The sequence below is a fragment of the Plectropomus leopardus genome, chromosome 8 (genome assembly GCF_008729295.1).
Source record: "Plectropomus leopardus isolate mb chromosome 8, YSFRI_Pleo_2.0, whole genome shotgun sequence".
In the NCBI taxonomy this organism is placed as follows: Eukaryota; Metazoa; Chordata; class Actinopteri; order Perciformes; family Serranidae; genus Plectropomus; species Plectropomus leopardus.
Window position 1 is genome coordinate 22,296,701 of NC_056470.1, and position 22,836 is coordinate 22,319,536.

Sequence of the window (22,836 nt, forward strand, 5' to 3'; positions counted from 1 at the left end):
TTCACTGTGCATTAGTCCTCTGCCTGCATTCGATTGGACGTGTTGTTGCTTTTCCTCTTTAATTGCAAAGTGTGCTGCACTCTCTTGTGCATTGTGTGACACCCTTAAATCACTCTAATCCCATGGTAATTAGGGCTAATTAAAGAGGGGGTGGGTGTGTTGGGGGGACTAAGGAGCTCATCAGATTTATACTCAGCGTCGAGTTTCTGGACAGAGAAGGTCATTCTTTGAAACACGGTACAAAGCATGTGCTGCCTGTCGTTTCACTCCTTTTGTTAGAGGGTGCCACTATAAAGCTTCATAAATGTGCTTTTATGCACTTCAGTTTTTATTTTAAACCATAACGTTCACAACAGGCATTAAAAGCATATTTTCTGCAGCATTAGTAAAAGCACAGATGGTGATGTTAATGACAGGAAAAGAGATACGAGGAAAAGGGAGTAAAGAGAGACAGAGGAGATGTTGAAGGATAAATGATAGCCACACAGGAAAAGACGAAGAAACAGAGGAAGTAGGAATGGACGGGAAGACAGGATGGAGGGAAAGTAGAGCTATTGTCTCATTTCAAGTGGAAAATGGGAGAGAGCAAGCTCAGGGGTTTCATGATTCAACATGTATGTTTATACGAAGGTGCTGCTCTCACCCTGCGCTCTTCCTCTGACACCTCTGACATTTTAAAAGCACGATTCATCGTGAGTCAGAGGATTTTACAACCTTCACAATGATGACTCTCTCTCTCTCTGACAGTGAATACCACTCTGTGTCTGTCAACAGTTGGCTGTCTGACTGTACAATTTTATAAGTCGTGAACTTCATTCAGCCTTAGCAGTTAAAAAGTGTGCATCTCCCTCAGGGCTCAAATAAACTTGCTGAACTTATTGGCGCCTTTAAAAAAACAAATGCATTTGTGTGTAAGCTGTTTGGATGTCTCTAGAGCATATGGTGTGTAATAACACATGTGCGTTAAAGAATATTTGCGTGTGTGGTGGGACACTGTCCCCTGACTTGACTGTGTTTATAAAATCATTCATTCTACCTGCTATTTTATTTTGTAGCCGTCACATCATGCTCTGTTCAGTGTCCATGGAGCTAATCTGTCTGTGTCTTCACCTTCCCCAGTATACAGTATGGGCCGCTCTGTGGGTGGCCTGGAACGTCTTCATCATCTGTTTCTACCTGGACGTAGGAGGCCTGTCCAAGGTGAGACTTTCGAAACTTTCACTATGCTGTTTTCTCCAAATCTTTCGTCATGCATCTGTCAGCCACAGTCGGGTGGCTTTGTGTGTTTTGTGATGAATATTCTTTTCTCTCTGAGGTCACAGTTACAGGCTGGTGGGGGAGTGAAGCCTGATTTATATTTCTGTCTTTAAGAGTTGCGCCACCCACATTATAGATGTCTTTAAGACATGTTGAGAATTTTACCATAGCTGATAGACACTTATACCATGACCGCAGAAAGTGCTTCTCTCTGATAAAAACCTAAAGATGAACCTGGGTTAAGGGCAGAAGTAAACAAGCCGGAGTGGATAACTTCTGCATACACACAGGTTACTTTTATCTAGTCAGTGTTACAGGTGTTGTAGGTTGTTCACGCATACACCAATGAAAGACTGATTACATTACTTACCCTACACCCAGACCATTGTTTTCCTGTTTTCCAATGGCAGTAAACAATTTATCTAATTTTTGCAATCAGCGCCAATGTTCAAAAAAATGGAATAGACACAAAAAAACAAATTTGCAAAATACGAAGTGCGTTCTCAATACTCAGTGGGAGATCAGACACCACAGTAATAAACTTTAAGTGTCTGCTCCATAAAGCAGCAGCAGAGTCGCAGCTCTAGAAGAAGAAGAAGTGGTCATTCTGGTGGGTAGAGCGCAACCCATGAGATTAACAGGGAGATGGAGACGAGGTGGGTTGTTTTGTTCAAAGTAAGGGGAAGATGTAAAAATCTGTGGTAAAGACCAAAGAAAGCATTGTATAGATACCAGTGGGAAAATTTTCTCATCTTGGCATCACCACTGCTGACAGAGATCGCCCCATCTCTGTTTGTTATTGTCGTAGCACTAGAGTGCACAACATATAAACCAGCCAACAGATTGCTCTTAACAGGACAGTGTTACCACTATCCTAAATGACTAAACAAAATAAATGAACGTGTCCACATCTTTAGCAACAATTATTCAGGGTTGCCACGGTCATGGAAAACCTGGAAAAGCCATAGAATTTCATGATTATGTTTCCAGGCCCAGAAAAGTCATGGAATGAGTAGAAATCATAAACTTTTGGAAAAGTTGTGTAATTTTGTTGTGTGTAATGAAACCTTTACAGTAATTTTCTGGGAACAGTCCTCCATGCAAATTTGTTTTTTGTAGCTGTCAACGTAATGTTGTGTTTATTTACCATCTCACATGTTTCTCCATTTTCTCCCTGTGATCCGTAACTATCTTTGAATAGCATTTGAATCTGATGTGTTTGAAAACTGCTGGGTAACGGGGGCAAGAAAACAATATTTCTATTATGGGTCCTCGAAAAGTCATGTTCTGAATTTTTTTCCTTGAAAATATGGGGAATCCTGATGAGTACTACAGGTGCTACTTGCCAACAGTAGCTGAGCTTGAGCGAACTCTAAAAGGTTAAACGGCTAACTGGGGGTTAAACTGACTACAAGCAGACAGGTGAGGGCAGTGACTGTACCCTGCAGATAAAACAACATCCCTCCTGTCTTTACCAGGAAAAAGCCTCATGTCTGGGTTTGTTTTTTCTCCTGAAAGTGATTCAGCTTTAATTATTACCTTGTGCCAATGTTGTTTTTTTTAATTACACCAAGCATGGCTGCTCCAATATGACTTGTTCTGTAATATAAAAGCATAGTTAACACACTTTTGAGCTTTATCAACATATGTAAGCTGCAATTACATACGATACACAGCTACCAGGGGCTTTTTGCCAAGCATAAACACACTGATGTGATTAACAAATGCAGCCCAAGTAAATGTGATTACTTGTGGTATATAATGACTGTGTGACATAGCCATCAAGTATGAATCCTACACAGAAGTATAAATTACTTCCTACGCTTTAGGAATCTATGCTATACACACCCTCGACTGCTCAGCAGAGATGTATAATTTGGCCTTGAAGGATGTCTGTGCTCCTTTAAATTATTTGTGTGGTGCGTCTGTGCTGACTGCGGGACGTTCACCTCCCTGTTGAGTTTCAAGTAGAAGCTCGCAGTTTAATAGGTAAATAATCTGGAAAAATCCCTTCTCCCAAACCAGCATGCGCACTCCAACTCTTTTGAATCTTTGGGGCACCCCTGTGGTGCCTGAGTGCAGATAAGATGCATATTTATTGAGACAAAGAGAAGTGTTGGGTGGTCACCTCACAACCTGTAAATGTATCCACCCTCCCTCCTCCTGACATCTTGTCTTCTCCTGTTTTTACTGCTCGCCTCACTGCTCCTTTGATCCTTTTTAATTTATTCTGCATATGTTACAACATCCATATCTTGCCTTTTTTCATTTCTGCTTACCCCCCCCCCCTCCTCTCCAAGCTATTGATGGGTATCTTGCCCACCTGACCACTGAGAATAATGAATTCATGTAGGCAACGTTCATCTCGCACCAGTTCAGACAGCCAAAAAATGAATTTCAGAAACACCTTCCAAGCTCTGGCAACTTTGTCATTGTGTGATAGACCATGGCTCCATCAAGTGTGTCTGTCTTTCACTTCATGTGTGTGTGTGTGTGTGTGTGTGTGTGTGTGTGTGTGTGTTGTGCGTTCTCCTGCATGGTTCCTGCTAGAATAATGAGGCTTGTATGGGCCAGCTGCTTGGGGCTGAGGCTGGGCATTAACCCGACAGATGGAGCCAGCCTGGGCTTCCAGCCCTGCATATGGTGTCCAGGAGGAGAGCTGGCTAATGGGGCGCGCACACACACACACACACACACACACACACACATACACCATGCACGACCAAACATGGCATGCGGCTTCCTGAGAGGTCCCCAACATATTTTATCATGAAATCAAGTCAGCTAATTCTATTCGGATAGCCTTGACCAATGTTGACGGGACTATTCTGGAGGGTGTATTTATATAAGTAAGTGTGTGTGTGTGTGTGTGTGTGTGTGTGTGTGTGTGTGTGCGCGCGTGCGTGTGCGTGTGTGCGCGTGTGTGTATGTGTTCATGATAAGGCCCTCAGAGTGAGGGGGCAGGTTGTCAGTCATATGCCACATGCTCTGTCACCTCCTATTGATCCCTTATCCCCACCCCCATGGTGCAAGACAGACTGACAGACAGACCCCCTGCTACTCTACACACACCTCTGTTTTAAACACTCCCCCATAATTCACCACTTCTCTCTTTATTCATTCCCTCTCACACTCTGCACACACAGTGACCGCAGACACAAAGACTCTGAACATGTCCGCACTAAGCCGTCTGAATTTGAAAAAGCTTCTTTCACACTCCTTGACTGAGCTTTTAAAAATGTTTACCGCTATATTAAAATACCCAAAAGTGAAACTCTGATTCTAACAAATATCTCCTGAGATCATTTTCTCTTTCTATCAAGATCAGCAAAGATCATTTAACATTATCTTTCTAAATCTTTTCTTCAGTTGTTCTTAAGAAAGGTCCTAAGAGAAGTCCATGTCCTCATAAATTGAAAGCATGAGCAAGTTAATCTTATATCCCCAAGTTGATCCTCATCCATATAATATTATACAACTGCAGAATTGAAAAAAACACAATAACCCATTATTTTGAACAAACATATAAACACTAAATGTGTGTTCGAGTGCTCTGTTGTGTGTGAAGGTTCTGTTCTTGCCTAAGAAGAAATCCCAAACAAGAAAACATTGATGAATGTCAGAATCTTTGTGAAAACTGCATAATTGGGTGTTAAGAAGAAATTTTCACTTAAGAACTATTGGAAAATGAGGTCCAATATTAACATGTAGTTAAAGTAAATGGCAAACATGTTATCTGTCTGGCAGACATTTATTTTATATGTTCAGATTTTGAGCTAAGCTAATGGTTTGGCTGCATGGATGGCAACGCCAGTCTTTCTGTGTGTCATTTCACCACTTTGTTCCGTATTGAAATAATCCCAACAACTATTGGATGGATCCATAGATGGCCGTAGGCTCAGTCTTGTCATAACTTCTGTTACCCATAATTGTTTTAACGCGAAAACTAAACTGATTGGATTCAAGATATAAAAGGATTATCAGTTTGACTAGTTAAATGCTGTCAAACAGAGTGAGTGAATTTCCGTCTTTTGTGTATTGATTGCATATGCCTACACTGCTTCTATCTCTGTGATCGATGCTATAGATTGCCAATATGGCTGATCGCACAATACTGTCATCAATATCAATAACATGTATTGATGTGTATGTTTCTAGACAATTTTGTGAATATGAAGTCAGGATTTAAACTGAAAGCACAGAATCAGATCAAATGACAGAAACAGAAAAATGTCTTAGACTTTAGCTAAATTTACACTGAATATAAATGGATGTAAATACCTGATTTTGTTGTTGCTGACTTAAGCCATTTTTCTCATGATCTCTGAACAGTGCCCAGAGAATAAGGTCCAAACATTGTCCGGAGTTTACCTTTCACATATGTAACACACAACAGGAGATTAACCAAACGTGTTCTCACCTATTGGAAATACTCTTTTTGGTTTAGGCCAGGGGTTTCCAACCTTTTTTTTGAATGGGGGTCAGGTTAGACAATGTGAAAATACCTGAGGGCCAGCTGCTTCTCACATCATACAGGTTATTTAAAACATCACATACAAATGACACAAATGTTTTATCTTTAAGTAAAAAAGTATTTAACTTTCCATGACTCCTAAAAGTGGTGGCCCTCACTGTCGACTTAATGCTTCTTTGTCATGGCCGTGTCTGCGACCTTGCAGGAAATATCTGGTTTTAGGCAGCTGTTTGTTTGGTTACCTTCTGTTTTTGAAAACACATCAGTTTCACCTCCATAGCTCATACTTGGTGCGTGTCTACAAACCTTGTGATTGTCCTGCCATCATGAAGTGAATGAAAATCAATGCAAAGTGATCTTGCTTGATCAACCAATATTTTGTCAGTCATAAAGTACATTTTGAAAGACAACCCAAGTGCCATTTAAATTCAGTCTGAGGACCACAATTTGGCCGGACATTGGACATGACTGTTGTAAGCGATGGGTGGTGCCTGCGAGCATGCAGGAGGCAGGACATGCCCCAAAAAGTATGTTGTGGAATTGAGTCCCTGGGCGCTCCTTGAAATTGCCTTGATGATTTCTGCGTCGGCCTGACAGAAGTTCCTGAATCCCATTGTCATTCTGGTTAGACATTTTTGTCACTATTTTCTTGTAAATGACCCTTTGTTTTCACCCTGGGATGTTTGTATTTTTCCAGTTTTGCATATTATAGAAATGATATCAACACAGCCACTTGCTTGCTGTGAATTCTGTGACATGCTCTAATTACACATGGACTCAGCAGTACATTACACTGACTTTTTACGAGGGATCATGCAGAGTCCAGTTAATGTCTGAATCAACTGATTCATTCGTGGGTAATGTTGAGATTAATTCAGGGTTTTTGTGTGTATGTGAAAGGGGCTTTAGAGAGAAAGAAAAAAAGAAAAGTAACCGTTTTCCTATTTGTAGCATTTTAAAAAACAACCTGCAAAAATGATACTATGAACAAATGTCATTTTAACTCACAATTTTTCAGATTCATGCAGATCACATTGGATGTAGTCAGCAGCCCTCACGCACAGAGACTGCAGACTTCATTTTAGACATGCATACCAGCCTCAACAAAGTCCCTCTAGCTCTTGAATCAATATGCAGCCACCGTGCATGCACACCTTTATGAAATCTAAGTAAATATGAGACTCTCATCAGAGCCTGAAGGGTCTACAACACCCAGTTAGCCACTCAAGTTTCCTCCCCTATGTGATCCTACTGACATAAACTCTCTTCCCTGTAATTCAGAAACAATAAATCATGAAAAATAAGATTCTAATCATTTGATGTTTAGTTTTATAGAAAGCCTCATGTCTCCAGTGATTCCAGTAATAGGATTGTGTTGGAATATGTATCGACTTTTGTTAAAGAAAATAGTTAGAGCAGTATCAGTAGACTAACCTTGAATCTATGATATGGAGGGATTGATTTGTGCTTCAGGGTGCATGGGAGCATAACAATAACACTCCTGACAGTGAGTTGCAAAAAGCCTAAGTATTGACTTCTGATGTTCTGCAGTCGTGAGTGAGGCTGCAGCTTGGATAGAGATGGTTTCCCTAGCTCGCAGGCTCAATCAATGGCATCTGTCAAGTCATTAGTCTTCACAATCCTACCTATTGACCTTCAGCCGCCCTTGTTTTTTGCGACTCTGTGAGAGAATGACAGAATGACAGAGAAGGCAAATAGAGACAGAGGCCGATGATGAAGAGTAATCAGCTTGAAGAAAGAGAAGGATATTATATGGTAACATCAGTTTAATATTGTTTATGACTCCTGTAGCAGTGATTTCCACCGACTGCGGATCTTTTGTTGACAGAAAGTTGATACAAGTGATACGTAGGTGTCGTCAATGTGTACATGTAAGTGTGAGTGGGGGTTGATAGGAATCAGACATGTTTCCTGACAGTGCTTGCTTGGCTGTTAATAATGCATGTCTTGTCACTGAGGGGCAGATGCAGGGTTAGATTGCTGTATTGGGGTATTGATTGGTGTGAGCGTCTGTACGTCTGTACGCGTGGGCTCATGTGGCTGTGTGCAAATTGAACATCGCCAGGGTGTACAAGAGCTACGTGTTTAAAATGCTGGATCTGAAAGCTGTGGCACCGATGTGGCACAGCTTAAGAAGTTATGAAACTTTCTTCTGGAACAGCAAATCTGTTGGTTCATGCCGACTAAAGTTCATGTACTCAAGTTGTAACCCATGACTCATGGCTCATGGACTTTTTAAACACTTGCGTGTTGTCAATTTCCTGTTAAAGATATTAATAGCTCCCCAAAATTATAAAAATAAAATATTCTTAGATCCGTCTAGTGGTGTCTAGTAGTGCAGATAGTTTTTGTTTTATTTGCCTGGTCCTCAGCTTCTGAGAGGTCTGCCTCCAACCCAATGCAGTGCAGGTAAATTGAGTTCAATTTACATTTAAAAGTATTAAACTGCAACTTCAAACATTGTTCCTGAAACAATGTTACCCTGGATAAGCCACAAAAACACTGTCAACAGTTTTCAGAGGGATTATTTATTCACTGGAAAGTAGTTCCAAAGAAAACTGTTGACTGTGACGTCTGTGGATTATCCTCAGAAACAGACACATTGTTCCTGGAAGGACACATTGCTGTTTTGAATTAAATGTAATTTCTCAAAGATTTAAGCACCACAAAGACAGTTCTGTACACTGCAGCTTTTAGGGGTGAAAGCAGAAATCTTTTTTCTCTGAGACTGGTCAATTCAAATCAAAACCAAAACTTTCTACATGGCTAGATACAGCTGATAGTGAGTAAGAAATGTGTTTTAACCATGCTAGGAGCATGTCATCATTTCGGAATGACAATATTGTTTATATCTCAACAATTATTGGATCAATTGCCATGAAATGTGGTACAGACATTCAAGTCCCCAAACAGATGAATTATTACAACTTTTCCAATAGTGTCACCAACAGGTCAAAATGACTAATTTTCCAACACTTTGGTTTCTGACCAAATAACTTTCTAAAAATACCAACAAAAAACTTAACTTTTCAGCATTCACACACTCACAGCAATTTTTGTTTTGCAGTATCTTGCCTAGGGATACTTTAATATGCAGACCGGAGGAGCCTGAAAGCCAACCGCTGATCTCGCAATTAGTGAACGACCAGCCACTTCACCTACACACCCATGGGCGCACAGATATGTGCAAGTACATTTGCTACTTACACAAGGGGAGATGACCACAAAAATGACAACTGTGTCGGTCTGAAAATATCGAAGCAAGCTGTCCTATGTTCAGCACTATTTTGCGTGGGGTTTAAGATAGCCTCCTTTGTCTAGTTGAACCAATCCTTGCATCAAAAGAGAGACCAGCCATGAAAAACATCAAACATCCAGCCTTGTGTTTATCGTAAAGAATAAATGATTGTAACTCATAATTAATGAATAACGTCAAGCAACAATGTTTTTTTTCCTCCTTTCAGGACAGCGACCTGCTGACATTTAACATCTCCGCCCATCACTCTTGGTGGAGCGAACACGGGCCGGGCTGCGTTAGGAGAGAGATGCCGCAGGCTCCAGGGGTCCGCACCACAGAGAGCCACTCCTACATCACTGTCATGGGCTGCCTCATGGACTACCAGTACATCGAGGTTGTGCATAGCGGCACGCAGATTCTCGTTGCTGTGAGTACAAGTCGTCAGTGTGACTGCATATTTACATGCAGATCCGTGTGTGTGTGTGCGTGTGTGCGCGTGTGTGTGTGTGTGTGTGTGTGTGTGTGTGTGTGTGTGTGTGTGTGTGTGTGTGTGTGGGGACATGTTACACAGGAACTCATCAAATTACACGCTTAACACCAGCAGCCGTGGGATTCTTGTATGTGAAAGGTGAACGTGCTTGAAAGGAAGGTGATGTTTTTGTTTTCCCTTCAAGCACTTTTCTCAATATACTTCCACAGCGGTCTGTTATTTTGTCTCTTGCAGCCTCCCTTCCTCTGCCCCGGTCACTGGATGAAAAATTGATCCGTTGTTTTGTCTGGCTGAGGCTCAGACCTGCCAGCTGCTAACAGGTTACTCAAACACTGGAAGGACTGTTATTGTCCTCTTTATACAGCGCCGTATGAATACACCAGAAACTCACATCCTGCCAGCATGCACATTTGCACACACTCATGTATGATTGACTAAACCTCATATTGGATGAGAGCCAGGATGTTCTTAGTTGCCAGCACAGCAGGCACTTGGGTTCAGACATGCACATTACGCACATTTACTTACAGCAGCATTCACTAACACACTTTGACTCCATTGCAAATGCACATAAACACACCCACACCTATTTTTCACACTCATTGTCACTTTAATACATGTGGAGTGGATTAAATGGTGGCAGCAGGTGACAGCAGAGGACAGCAGCTTAATCAGCCTTCAGTGGGTTTCAGAGTCCTGTTGGTTTTACATTCTTACCATATAATCTTGATAATCTTAATTTACACCTGGGAGAGCACAATGAATGCAGTTAACTACAGGGTAGATAAGAGAACCAGCAGAGGGACCCAGTGCTTAGAAGCACTCTGTAGCACCATTCATCCCGTCACCTCTATGGAGAAAGGTAATAAAACGGCTGACCTCACTTTATAGCCCTGACTCTTTCGCTGAACCTCATTAGCCTCTGCACTATAGGCAGTGAATTGGTTTATTCCTCTCCTCACATGGACTTTTACTCCTCCACAGGAGATGGCAACACTTTTTATGCCTACATTTTTGCATGCCGACGTCCAACCAAGCATGCACCACCATCTTTGTGGTAACAGCTCCTGCGAGGAGCAGGGAAATTGGTACTGAAGTCCCAGTGTCACAAATGGAATAATTTTCCTTGTGCCCTCACTTCCTCTCAGGCTGAACGCAGAGCGCTGCTTTTGGGAAATGGACTCCACTTTTGTTTTCATTTGTCTTCTACCAGTGGTGGAGAAAGTATTCAGTTCCTTAAGTAAAAAGTACTATACCACATTGTGAAAAGTAAAAGTCCTCCACTGAAAATGTTGATTTAACTAAAAGTATCTATAATCAGGGAAATGTACTTGAAGTACACTAAAACAAAAAAAAAACACCCCCCAAATCTTAAAATTACTTTAAAAATGATAAGAAACTGACTTAAATGTTATTTTAAATAGTTGCCAATTAATTCTCTGTCAGTTGGCTAACTTATTATTTGCTTTTTATGCAAAAATTGTATTTCGTAAAGTAACCAAAGCCATTAGTTATATGTAGTGAAGTTAAAAGTACAATATTTTCCTCTTAACTATAGTGGAGTAAAATTAGAAAGAGGTATAAACTCAAGTTAAGTCAAGTATCTCAAGTAAATGTAACTAAGTACATTTACTCAAGTAAAGTAACTGAGTAAATGTACTTAGTTACATTTGAACACATTTTTTTCCTCTTTGGTGGGCCAAGCAGAAAGAGAGCTAAAGGAGTGAATGAAAAGAAAAGGAAAAAAGTAGGGTGTCCCTTTGTCTGTGCTAGAGGGGTTTTCAAGGTCGCTGTGAGAGGCCATTAAATATTTAGTTTGGGCTCCAAGGAGCATGTTTCATTAGGATGACAAATGTGGATCCATTGGCCAGTAATGGAGGCATCACTGTCATCCATCCGCGCAGATTCATCACAAGCTAGAAGAGAGCCGTTCAGAAGTGAAGCTTTGCTAAAGTCAGCCCTGTGTTGTCGCTTATTGCCGCCACAGGCTACAATCAGTCAAAAAGTAACTCAGAGGTTTAAAGGATGAGCTTGAAGTGGAGGCAACCTTTTCAAACTGGGATAATGTATTATTCATTGATTCATCACTGAGGGGAATATTTTGCTCCATCCCTGCCCTTATATTCTTTGTTGCCTTCACTGAAAATCACCCACCCATCCTGCAGAACATATTGTTATTGAATGGCTTTGGTTTTCTTTCGCTGTCATAATAATGACTGATTTCCCTGTCAGTGCAGTCAGCAAAAAAATTCTACACACACCTCTCTATCCTCCCGTCTTCTTTTGCTCCTGTGCACCACCCTCGCTGTTAAATAAAACAGTCGAGCCTGAGAAAACATATCTGGTGAGATAGAGGGTAGTTAGGAAGAAAGGTGTGAGAGAAAGGAGGAAGAAAAATTGTGCAAGATGTGATGTTGGTTTACATCTGTAGACATAACTCTTACACACTAAAGGGAGCAGTGAGAGATGTCAAGGGGTTGTCAGAGCTGCTGAGCTACTCATAAAATGCACATGCACACAGACATGCGCGCGTGCTCACACACACACACAGATATATCATTTAGCATAGGTTATTGCTGCCACAGGCAGTGCTTTCTTCTTTTGCCTCTCTATTCCCTGGGAATCTGCGTTGGGAGGATTGTGTGAAAGTTGATAATGGGAGGAACGGCAGCCTGCGTCATTCTTTCGTTCCATTGCTCATTTCCTCTTATTTTCTCCTATTTTTCTTCCTGTCTCGGCTTTTCCTGCCCAGATCTCACCGAGTTTGACCTTCATGTCAGTAAAACTTTCACCAACTAAAATGACAAAAATGACAATGCACTTTTCTCTGTGTCTCCCTGTATTTCTTACTCAGTGTAACTTTTGTTCTCTGGTGTTTAGATGTGTGTTAAAGTGCAGCTGGTTTAAAGGAATATTTAACCCCACAAATAACCATTTTTATATCAGTTACTCACCCTGTGTTATGTTGAATTTGTGAAGAAAACTTTGTTTTTCTCACATTCCTCTACAATAAACTAAAAATCCAAAATTTTTGAAAACAGTTTTCACCATTTCAGTGTAACACAGGATTAGTAATTGATATACAAATGCTCATTCGGAGGTTGAAGTATTCCTTTAATGTCAGGGTAGTGTGAGGGACGAATAAGGGCCTCTGGTTGATTATAGTGGTCCCCTCAGCAGAGCTGCTGTGGGCAGACCTCTTTCATTACTGCTGGAGGCCGTTCTTGCCCAGAAGGTCGGATGTGTGTTTTGTCGTTGTTCAGGTTTATTCAGTTCACCGGCATGACCACCCCGCCCACCCCCTCCCTACTCATCCTAAAGGTCAGGGTGCTGGCTTTGATAAGTCCATTAGTCCATGTTGTGTTTTCAGACTCTCATGCTGAACATCCATCACCGCTGTGGGGAATATGTGCGTTTTTGTTTTTGTGTGTGTGCTGCATGTAGAGCCAACTGGAGGGATCTTTGATGTGCTTCTATTTTAAAGTGCAGTAATTTGTCCAGAATCAGTGCCTGGCCACGCATTGTCTAGTATAATGATAGCATTAAGCAATATGTCAGTGCTGACATTGCATTGTAACTGCTCTGTAAGTTTTACAGCATCTGCTTCAAAGGATTATAAAGATCCTGGGATTAAAAGACTGATGATGCAGTAGTGAGCAGTTATTAGGTCTGCTGGCTGCTGCCAAAAAACAGGGAGGAGAAGAGAAAGACCCGAAGACCAGAGAAGAGAATTAGTCTCCAGCGGGCCACTGAATATTGTGTTGGGCTACTCGCAGAACATCATAAAAACATGACTGCCCGCCATTGTACTTCAAAGGCTCTCTCCGCCAAGAGCTTTAATTGTTAATCTGTTTTGCGGGGAAATGGATTTTCCTCAGATTAATTTTACTCTAATATTTGGTCTCGTTAAACTTCTGAGGGTAGGCAAGAAGAAGAAGAGGGAGCTTGGAAGTGAAGAACAAGCAACATTAAAGAAGTAAATTGTCTCTGGCGGCATGTTTGCTTTGCTTTTTGCTTGTTGAGTGTTCGCTGGTTGTTTTATTTACCTGCCTGTTTCGCCCTCTGTCCTTTTGTTTTTCTTGCCAGAGAGCCTAATTTTTCTCCCCCTCACTAAGTCAAACCTCTTCTAAAATGTTTTAGGCATTATTTCTGCATGGTCAGCCTCTTGTGTCTGTTTTTTTTTATTATTTTTTTTTACATCAACATACTGTTATTTGCTGTTATTTGATGTGGTAGATGCAAATCAGCACCACAGACACTTAACGACCTCATGTGGTCTTGTAAGCTGTACAGATCTGTGTGTGGAGGGGGCTGGGAGAAAAGAACAGGTGGATGTGGTCTCTGCAGTCCCTATCTCATCATGTTTTGCCATTAAACATGCAGCTGCCCACACACACAAACACACACATCTAATTTACTGGAGAGAAGCTTGCGCCTTTTTGTCAGGCACAAGGTCCTGTGTAATTAACCTACAGGACACCTGCAGCACCCCTGTCTCCCTCTCTCTTTGCACTTCTCCTCTCTCCCATGTGATATATTTTACCTGCAAATTCCTTTCAATCGAGGAGACCAGGTGAATTTTCTCCTGACACTGAGCCATGATCAATAGTGTGTTAATTAGCATGTAGATCGACTCAGATATCTGTCACTGCACACACGTGCACAAACCAGTCGGCTGTGGAAAGAAAGAAAATTGTAATTCGCTCAGGAAACAGTCCGATATAGAGCTGCAACCCAAAAATTATTGTCATTATTGATTAATGTGATGCATTTTTAAGAATCGTCAAGTAGTTGCTTGTAAAATTTCTAAAAATAAATCAAATAAATTCCCCAGAGCTCAAGGTCCGTCAGTCTGTTCGTCAGTTGGCTGGCTTGCTACTTTGATCCAGATGAAAATGTCTCAAAAGCTACTGGATGGATTGTCATGGAATTTTGTACTGACATTCATGGTCATCAGAGGATAGATCCCATCGACTTTTGTGATCCTTTGACTTTTCCTTTAGCAGCACCAGCAGGTTAAAAAAAATCACCTTGTGAAATATTTCAAAATCAATTAAATGAATTTGCACAAATGTTTATACAGACAGTCACAAATGCCAGGCCATTTTATCATTTGGTGATCATCTGACTATAGCGCCACCATGAGGTTGATATTGGTGGTTGTTGCCAGCAAAAATGAGATAGCTGCAACTAGATCCAATAGATGAATTAATTAGATTGATTGATAGATAGACAGACAGACAGACAGGCTCTGCTTTGGGCATGGTGCAGCAGATGTTTTGCACTGTTTCCGTGCCCAATGTATTTTGGCTGTTAGTCTTGTTGCTAGATAAATGAGTTAGTTAATCCCTTCAATATCAAAATTGTTGAAACATGTACTGACAATAAACTAGTCCATGTATCAACTTATAGTTCAGGACTACACAGATACTATGTTAAATGAAGAGAAAAGGCCTTTAATATGTAGCTGTTTTGCAGTGAAAAAAGACAGTTTTTTGTTGTTGGAAATTATTTAGTAACACTCATAACCAAGTAATTGACTAGAAACCTGATTTATTGTAGTTACAAATGAGAAGTGTGCACTCTGCTAATCATGAAACTGCTTCATGTCTGATGGCTGATGTTTGTGAGAGGGTGCGCATCGTCAAAGAAGGTCATGTGTCTTTCTTGACTGGCACATTCGGGATACACCTGACCTTCATTAGCCTATGCAAATACAAGTAACCTTCCTTTCTAGCTCAGCAGCTGGCCTTCTTCTCAAGCACACACACATGAACATTTAAGCTTCGAACTTATTTTGGCCCTCATTATCTAAAAGAAGAAACTCTGATATTGCTGAACTATCACAAATACCTCCCTCAGTTTCCTCTGCAACATAGTAAATAGTAAGTGAAGCCCCCCCCCCGGAGGGCAGCTGTGCTTTTGATGTTTTCCTAACATCTTGCACTGAACTGCCCAGTTTTCTGGCGACTTGTTTCCTTTGTCAGTTGTCCAGATCACTGCTCAAAAACCTGCAGAAGAGACAGGGAGGAGGGTGGCATTTATTGAGCAACAATAAAACAAAGACACACAGAGAGGTGGAGAGAAAAGATGAACTCACAATGAGGAGGGACAGTGATGTAGAGACCTCTGTGTAAAGAGTGACTAACTTTAAGAAAAAAGTGCAGAGTGCAGGGAGAAAAAAAGCCCATATGATTGGCAGCTAAATGAGTTGGCTTTAGTTTGGCACGTCCTCACAGGCAGACTGACATCCAGCCTCAGAGGACATGCGGGGGCTTTATGAGCTTAATTAATTTGACATCAATCTCTAAAATGATCCCTGAACTCCAGAAGTGACAGTGGGAAGTCAAAGAAGAAAGCTTCGGGAGAGTGTGTGCTTGCATGTGTGGGTTTATGAACATGATTATTTAATATGCAAGGATGTTTAAGTGGAATTGTCACTTGTTATTGAGGACACTGGCCTATATTGGCTAAGGACAGCAGTGCCTCCAGCAAAAAGCCTCCAACTCTGATCTTATTAGCACCCTGTGCATTGCACTAAATGTATTGCAGCTACAGAAATGAAGAAGAAGACGGAGTGGTTTAAGATCAGCCCATGGCGAGACTGCAGACATGAGCAGATATATTACAGCGTCCAGTATGTCTTGCTGTCAGCAGTTATCAGTCTAAGAGTGAGAAACGGTGCTGATTTTCCATTACTGAGCAGTGACAGGCTCACTCCGAAGGTTTGCCATTCACTGATTAAAGGTATTACACTTCATGGAATTTCTAGTGTGTTTGATTTGTCTATGCAGAAGTAGTATTTATGAGTGTGCAGCGAAGCTAAAAGTTCATGTCAGTCGTATTGTGTGTTTTTTATCCTCAAGGCAATAGCGTGTCTATAGATTTAAAACTGACTTCATATTGTTCCTTTCATCCTCAACCTCTTTGTGGTTTCCCTGACTACATTTCTTTGATGAAAACTTTGGCAGGAAGCGAGAGCTTCACTTTCTCCTCCCCTCCTATTGCTTTGTTTTTGCTTAGCGTCCACACTACTCTGGCATATTTCAACGTCTGAAATAGGGACTTTGAAAATGCTGCTGACCATATTTTAGTTTGAATATATCTGTTTTACTGTACTTGCTTTGCAGTGACTCCCAATTCATCTTTTCCGCCACCTTGACCACCTTATTCATGTGTTACTTTGTTCCACCTTGTCATTGGTCCAAGCAAAGAAATTCCTGGTCTTCCTTTCCACCATCTCCTGGTGATGGCACCCAGAATCTGGACAGTTTATTTGGCCCAATTCTGTGCCGTCATTAATCCTGAATCTCAGCAGAGTTGGGCAACTGGATGCTACTTATTCATTCCTCCTTGCCAAGTTTGGAACCAGGCCAACCTGGTCATTTTGGCTAACTGGGGCTCCACAGTATTTTCAACCAACGGCGAGAGGATAGTTTGCTTCCTGTTTACATGGCACACACATTGCCAGAGTACGTAAATGGTCATTTAAAATGCATTTTAAGGCATCTTAGCATGGGTGGGGAATATTTCTGAAATGGTACTAAAACTAACCTGTATTTTTCTTTTTAACTGTTTAACACAGTTAACAAACAACATAAACACACAAATACAAAACAATTTAACCCCAACTCTGTCTGCAACATAATTAGCCTCAGGAGATCAAAGAAAAAAAATTAAAAGAGAGCAAAAAAATTAATAAAGAAAAGATAACAATAATAAGTTTGTCTATGACCTAGTGGTTGTGCACAGCAGATTTTTCGTTTTGTCAGTAAAGGAAGCCCAGGCACAGATGGTTGATTGTTTGGCATTTTGCATTCTCACATCTTCATATATAACACATCCAATAACGATTGTAGCCAATGACTCTGGGAGGAAGAATAAGGTGGCTGCCAACGAAATTAAACATTTTTTTCTGCTGTCAGACCAACAAAAAGTGCAAGCCTGTAGTGAAATAAGAGATCTTAAGATGAGGTTTCATTCAATAGTAGCAGCTTTGGACAATACGCTGCTTCAGTATCAATTAGATTAGATAAGGTTGTAGATTAGTAGACTATTTTCCAGAAAAATGCTACTGCTGGGCAATTCCAATACATGTGCAGGAAAGAGCTCATGTTGTCATTAGGGAAGAGCTTGCAGTTTAAAGAGGATATAAGCGTCTTCAGATGGAGCATCCAAGGGGTAAGATAAATCCCATGCAGGAGGTGTATCAGTTTGTGATTGGTATTTTTGTAAGTACCATCTAAGTTGTTCCAGACCATTAACCAGCAAATATCCACAAAATTGCCAAGATGTATTTACTCTTAATTTATGTACGCAAACTTCTGGCAGTTCATCTAATATGAAGCAGGGATCTTGGCAATTCTGTGGATATATGCTGGTTAACAGTTTGCAGACATTTACGATCGGACGTTACATGAACAGGCAGTGTGAAAGGGGCTTTAGATACTAAGTTCCGGCAAAGAATGGAGTGAATGAGTTGTTAAAGCTCCACCCCATTATATTAAAGCACTCAAATTATTAAAATGTCTCATTCTATTTTCATCCCATACATCTGACAAAGTATCAAAACGAAGATCAAGTTCATCTTAAAACGCTGTTTTAAAGTCACTCTCAGTCTCAGGTCTCCTGGGGTTTGACTTATTGGCTTTACTATGTTTGACTCAAACCCAGACCACAACAGTGATCAGAGACCTTTATGAAAATTAAACAAACGTGCACTCACACATTGATATTAACTCGTACGACCACACACTTGGCACACACTTTTACAGGAAAAACACACAATGCAGTTGAAAACAGGGTTTGCCCCCTGCTGTTAACACCATCTTGTGCTTGACACTGGCTTTATACATATGCTAATTCACCTCCATTTCACCGCCACTGTAATGGATGGGGTGAGACCAGCAATTAGATACTAGAGAGAAAAAACAGAGTGAGAGAGGCAGAGAGTGTATCTTATCTAGCCACACAGAGAAGGACCCATTCCTTTTTCTACTAGACGCCACACCTGCATTTCATTCATAAATAAAACATTTAATCTACGTCTGCATGTACTTCAATGAGGGCCAAATATATTGTGCACATGAAAAACGTGTATAAAACTCTAGTAATAGAGATGAAAAGCCGAATAACTGCACGTCGTTTTTGTTCCTCATATGATTACACAGGCCATGTTAAGTTATTGGTTGATTGAATGTTATATAAATAGCCACCATCACAGACATCAATCCCCCCTTGGGTTTTGTGTTTGTGTACCCAGTGTGCAAGGAGGGCAGCATGCCCGACGCTGTTTTAATTGGCATGGCAGAGTGCCAAATGATGGATGGACGGCTGGGTGGAGAGAGACTGTCTCCCAGTGTCTGTCTCTCCTAGTGTCTGTTTCTGAGTTGATGACAGCCATCTGCCAGTTCCACAGGCTATTCTCAGCACTGTTTGCCTGCACGTGCATCAGTGCACAGTCACTTTGAGTGCTCGCCATTGCTTTCTGATGTTTGTCCATATGAGATACTACTATAAGTACATGCTAGAAACTCTTAACATTGCCAGCCCTGATTTTATACTATAGCACTTCAGATCTGTGAACATAACAATAATAAATAAGCTGGGGAACAGTTGAGTATTTACAGTCTTTGTTTCTAGACACCTGATGTATGTAAATCCAATATTTACTCTCGTTTTTGCTCTGATTTTGGCCTCCACCAACTCCTGAGAGAAATGTCTGTCTCTTAAGCAGCTAAATGCTCCACTATGTTTATCGGCCTGTCTCTTAACTTTTTTTGACTGCCATTTGGTACTCAGCAGGTATCAGAGGGTGTGTTTTTCTTCTGTCACAGCTGCCTGCTGTGACAGAAAATGACACTGATGAGGGAAGTGAAACAAAACATTGAAGTTGCAGGCCAGAAAACCAAAACAGTGAGTTGAAGGGAACTGCTAAATCAAGTGGTAACGCTTTGTGCAAGTCCATCACTATGAGTGACATTCACATTACACATAATTATTTGATCCATTATTGGTAATTAAATATTTTAGCTGCTTTTTGGCTGCAGCTAAGAATTGGTTTTACTTTTTATACATGCTTGCCCCTTGTCCTTTCTTTCAGCTCTCTTTAGAAAACGCCCAGCTGAAAGCACTTTTTAGGAGGTGTAGCGTATTTTCATCACTTCAGTTGTATCCAATTGCTATGATATGGAACATCCTCAGAAGTAAAACTGTTAGTGCAGAGAGAGCTTGCTCTGGATGAAAGGAAGGTGTGTGGGTTCATAAAAGCAAACATAGTATATAATCATATATCTCCTCCATAGTTGCTGTTGTTCAGCACTTAAATTTTTGAAGGTTGGTCTTTGTGGTATTCCCTCCTTCACTGTGATTGAACTGCTGGGTAAAAGGTAACAGTTATGATATCAGTATTTTAACTAAAGTTGAGCATTTTTCAACACTCCACACAGAAAAAGATGCTATTGGCTCCATTGAAAAGCACTGAAAAAATGCACTGGCTTCGGTTAAAAATACTTTGGTGGACACAGCCCCTAATCCTCTAAAGCATCTGAAAATAGTACAAAATGTCTACAGAACACGCGGCGACACCTTCATGTTGCTTGTTTTGTCTTACTAAAAATCCACAAGCTAAAAATGTTCACTTCACTGTGTTATAAAAAAGAGAAAAGCAGTAAACCCTCACATTTAAGAAGCTGAAACCTTCTTAAATTCTTACATTTTTTGACGTTTTTTTGCTTGATAACTACCCTTGAGTTGATAAATGGATCAAATGATCACTTGATCATTAAAATTAATTCCAGTAAATTTGTGTGTTGTTCTTTGCAGTGTTGCATCACCTGCCCTGGGAACACACAGCCGCAATCTCCCCAAATCAATGCTGCATCCACACTAAACTCGCTCTTTTCCAGATGTTCAGTATTACCGTTTTTTATCCATCAAAGCAAACACACAGCTGTTTATCAACTGCTCACTGCCAGCTCTGTGGAGTGTAACCTCTCTTGTTTGCTTGTGTGTTCACAGCTCCTGGGCTTCGTGTACGCCTGTTATGTTGTCAGCGCCATCACTGAGGAGGAGGACAGCTGTGAGTTGCTTAACCTCACTCTTAAACACACACTAACAAGCACACACACTCCCGAAACAGATCATTGCAACAATTAATGATTCAGACCCACTCACACAGCTGAGATGGAAAACACCGGAGCTGAGGGGAACAGGGCTGCATCTTTCTTCATCTCCCTCTCTTCCTATCCCACCCCTCACTATCACCGCCCCTGCTCTCCCCTGTCTCCCTCCTCTCTCCTCCCCCACGCCAGCTGGGCCCTCTCTCTCCTCTTCTCTCCCTCCAGAACCAAAGGAACCATGTGTTCCCTCTACACACCTCCTTCAGCCCATTCTTCCTTTTCTCTTTCACGTGTCCGCTCGTCGCCTCATTCCTCCTCCTCACCGCTCTGTGTGGTCCTCACTGTTGATGAAAACCTTCTTTAATGTACTTTCACTTTTCACACTCCCCCCCCCCCCCCCGTTTGTCGCTCCAGCTGTCTGTTGCCTGGTGAGGGTGGGTGTTTTTATACTGCAGTATTGCACCTCCCCCACCCTCTTGTTCACACACACCTTCCCTCTTCTCTGTAATGCATCTAGTCAAACATGTGCATCCTTCCTCTGAAGTTTCTCTCTGCTGTCTTTGTTGCCGTGTGCTGCTCTGCCTTAAATCTTTAACACAGAGTCAAATGAGGGCAAGAGTTGACTCTCATTTTTTCCTCTCTTGCATAAAGCAGGGAGTGAGGAAAGGGTGCGGGAAAAGACGACAGGGATCGTGGAATGAGTCATAAGAGAAGGAGAAACCAGAGACAGAGCCTTGTGATAAATGACCCAGCTGCTGTGACCTCATAGGCAGCAGGTCAGAGGTCTTGCTGGAGGTTAGCCAATCAGAGAGCAGGAAACATTGGATCTGAGGGTCGGTGGCAGTTGTAAATATCTGATTAGCAGTGCAGTAACTCTCATGGCAATGTCCACATGTGTGAGAATCTGCCTTTACATATTTTCTCTTGTATTTTAGCTGAAAGTTAAAACTCTCTGTGAGGATTAGCTGAGATTAAATGGAGTTTCTGAAGCACATATTCGCACATACTGTGCGTGCTTGTTAGAATACTAATTATGAAGTATCTGGAGCTTGGCTGTAATCACGTCAGTCCCTTTTGTGAGACACCCAAACTCTAATTTGATTTGAACACAGCGTAATGAACAAAGCACTACATGCACTAATTGCATCTTAAACAGCAGACTCTTATAATTTGGGGGGACTTGTGATGTGGTTTCCGTGTGTGTTCCCGTAGAGGAGCGGTATAGGAGTCTAAGCAGTTCTTTGGTGGTCACATACCAGAGATTCACTGGCTGTGAGTGGTTAGCACCACCACCCAGCCACTCCCCCCAGCTCTGGGCAGTACCACTTAATCACCAGTCGCCCCTTAAGTAATCCCTGGAGGGCAATACCATTTTAGCAAGAGTCGAGTCAACTGAAATTAAAAAAAGACTTTCTCCGTCACAGACTCTTCCTTTTGTTTTTCATGACGTTTTGTTTTGTTCACGCCTGTGTGGACTGTCGCCACAGACTGTGTTTGTGCAAAGGTCCAGTGTGCAGGATTTAGGGGAATATATTGGCAGAAATGGAATATAATAAAATTAGTTATAAAAATAGTATATAATCACCTCAAAATAAGAATTGCTGTGTTTTCATTACCTTAAAGTAAGCCTTTTATATCTACGTACGGAGCTGGTCCTCATCCACAGAGTTTGCCACATTGCACTACTGTGTTTCTACAGCAGCCCAGAACGGACAAACCAAAAATGACCTTGACGAGCCAAATAGTGTCGGAAAAAGGACGGTTTTTAATGTGAAACTGCTTTATTCAGTATTTTTACCGGTTTAAATGACCGGGTCTGTTTGTTTTAGAGGAGAAGAAACCTATGTGGATAAGTTGGCTCAGAGAGATGAAATTAAAAAAGGCTCTTTTCACCCTTTCAGATCACATCCCTGGGCATTTTGTGCACCTAACAGTATATGTCAAAAATAAATGAAAAAATATACAATTGTTAGTGTTCTTAGATCAAAATTGTGTGTTTTCCTCTTGTAAAACACAATATTATGTGTGTTTAACCGAAGCTAGTACTACCAACCAATTTCAACCAATGATATTACAACTTCCAACCATTAATCAAACTACATCAGAGCACAGAGCTAAGATTAATTTAGCTAGAAAGCAACAGCTCTATGTGTCGGTGCATCTTTGTTTCCCCAAACTGCAGTGGCTATGGGCTGTTGGCTTGATATATTTATTTTTTACTTTTAAAATCACAACT

General features: G+C 41.2%; 1 protein-coding gene across 1 annotated transcript in view; it reads left to right on the forward strand.

Moving 5' to 3' along the window:
* nkain4 (sodium/potassium transporting ATPase interacting 4) overlaps positions 1 to 22,836 on the forward strand; it is a 58,752-nt gene that overhangs the window by 24,942 nt on the left and 10,974 nt on the right. The window contains exons 3-5 of the mRNA XM_042491747.1: positions 1,120 to 1,200; positions 9,217 to 9,417; positions 20,500 to 20,560. Of these exons, the coding sequence (XP_042347681.1) occupies positions 1,120 to 1,200; positions 9,217 to 9,417; positions 20,500 to 20,560 (343 nt within the window). The remainder of the gene's footprint in view (positions 1 to 1,119; positions 1,201 to 9,216; positions 9,418 to 20,499; positions 20,561 to 22,836) is intronic.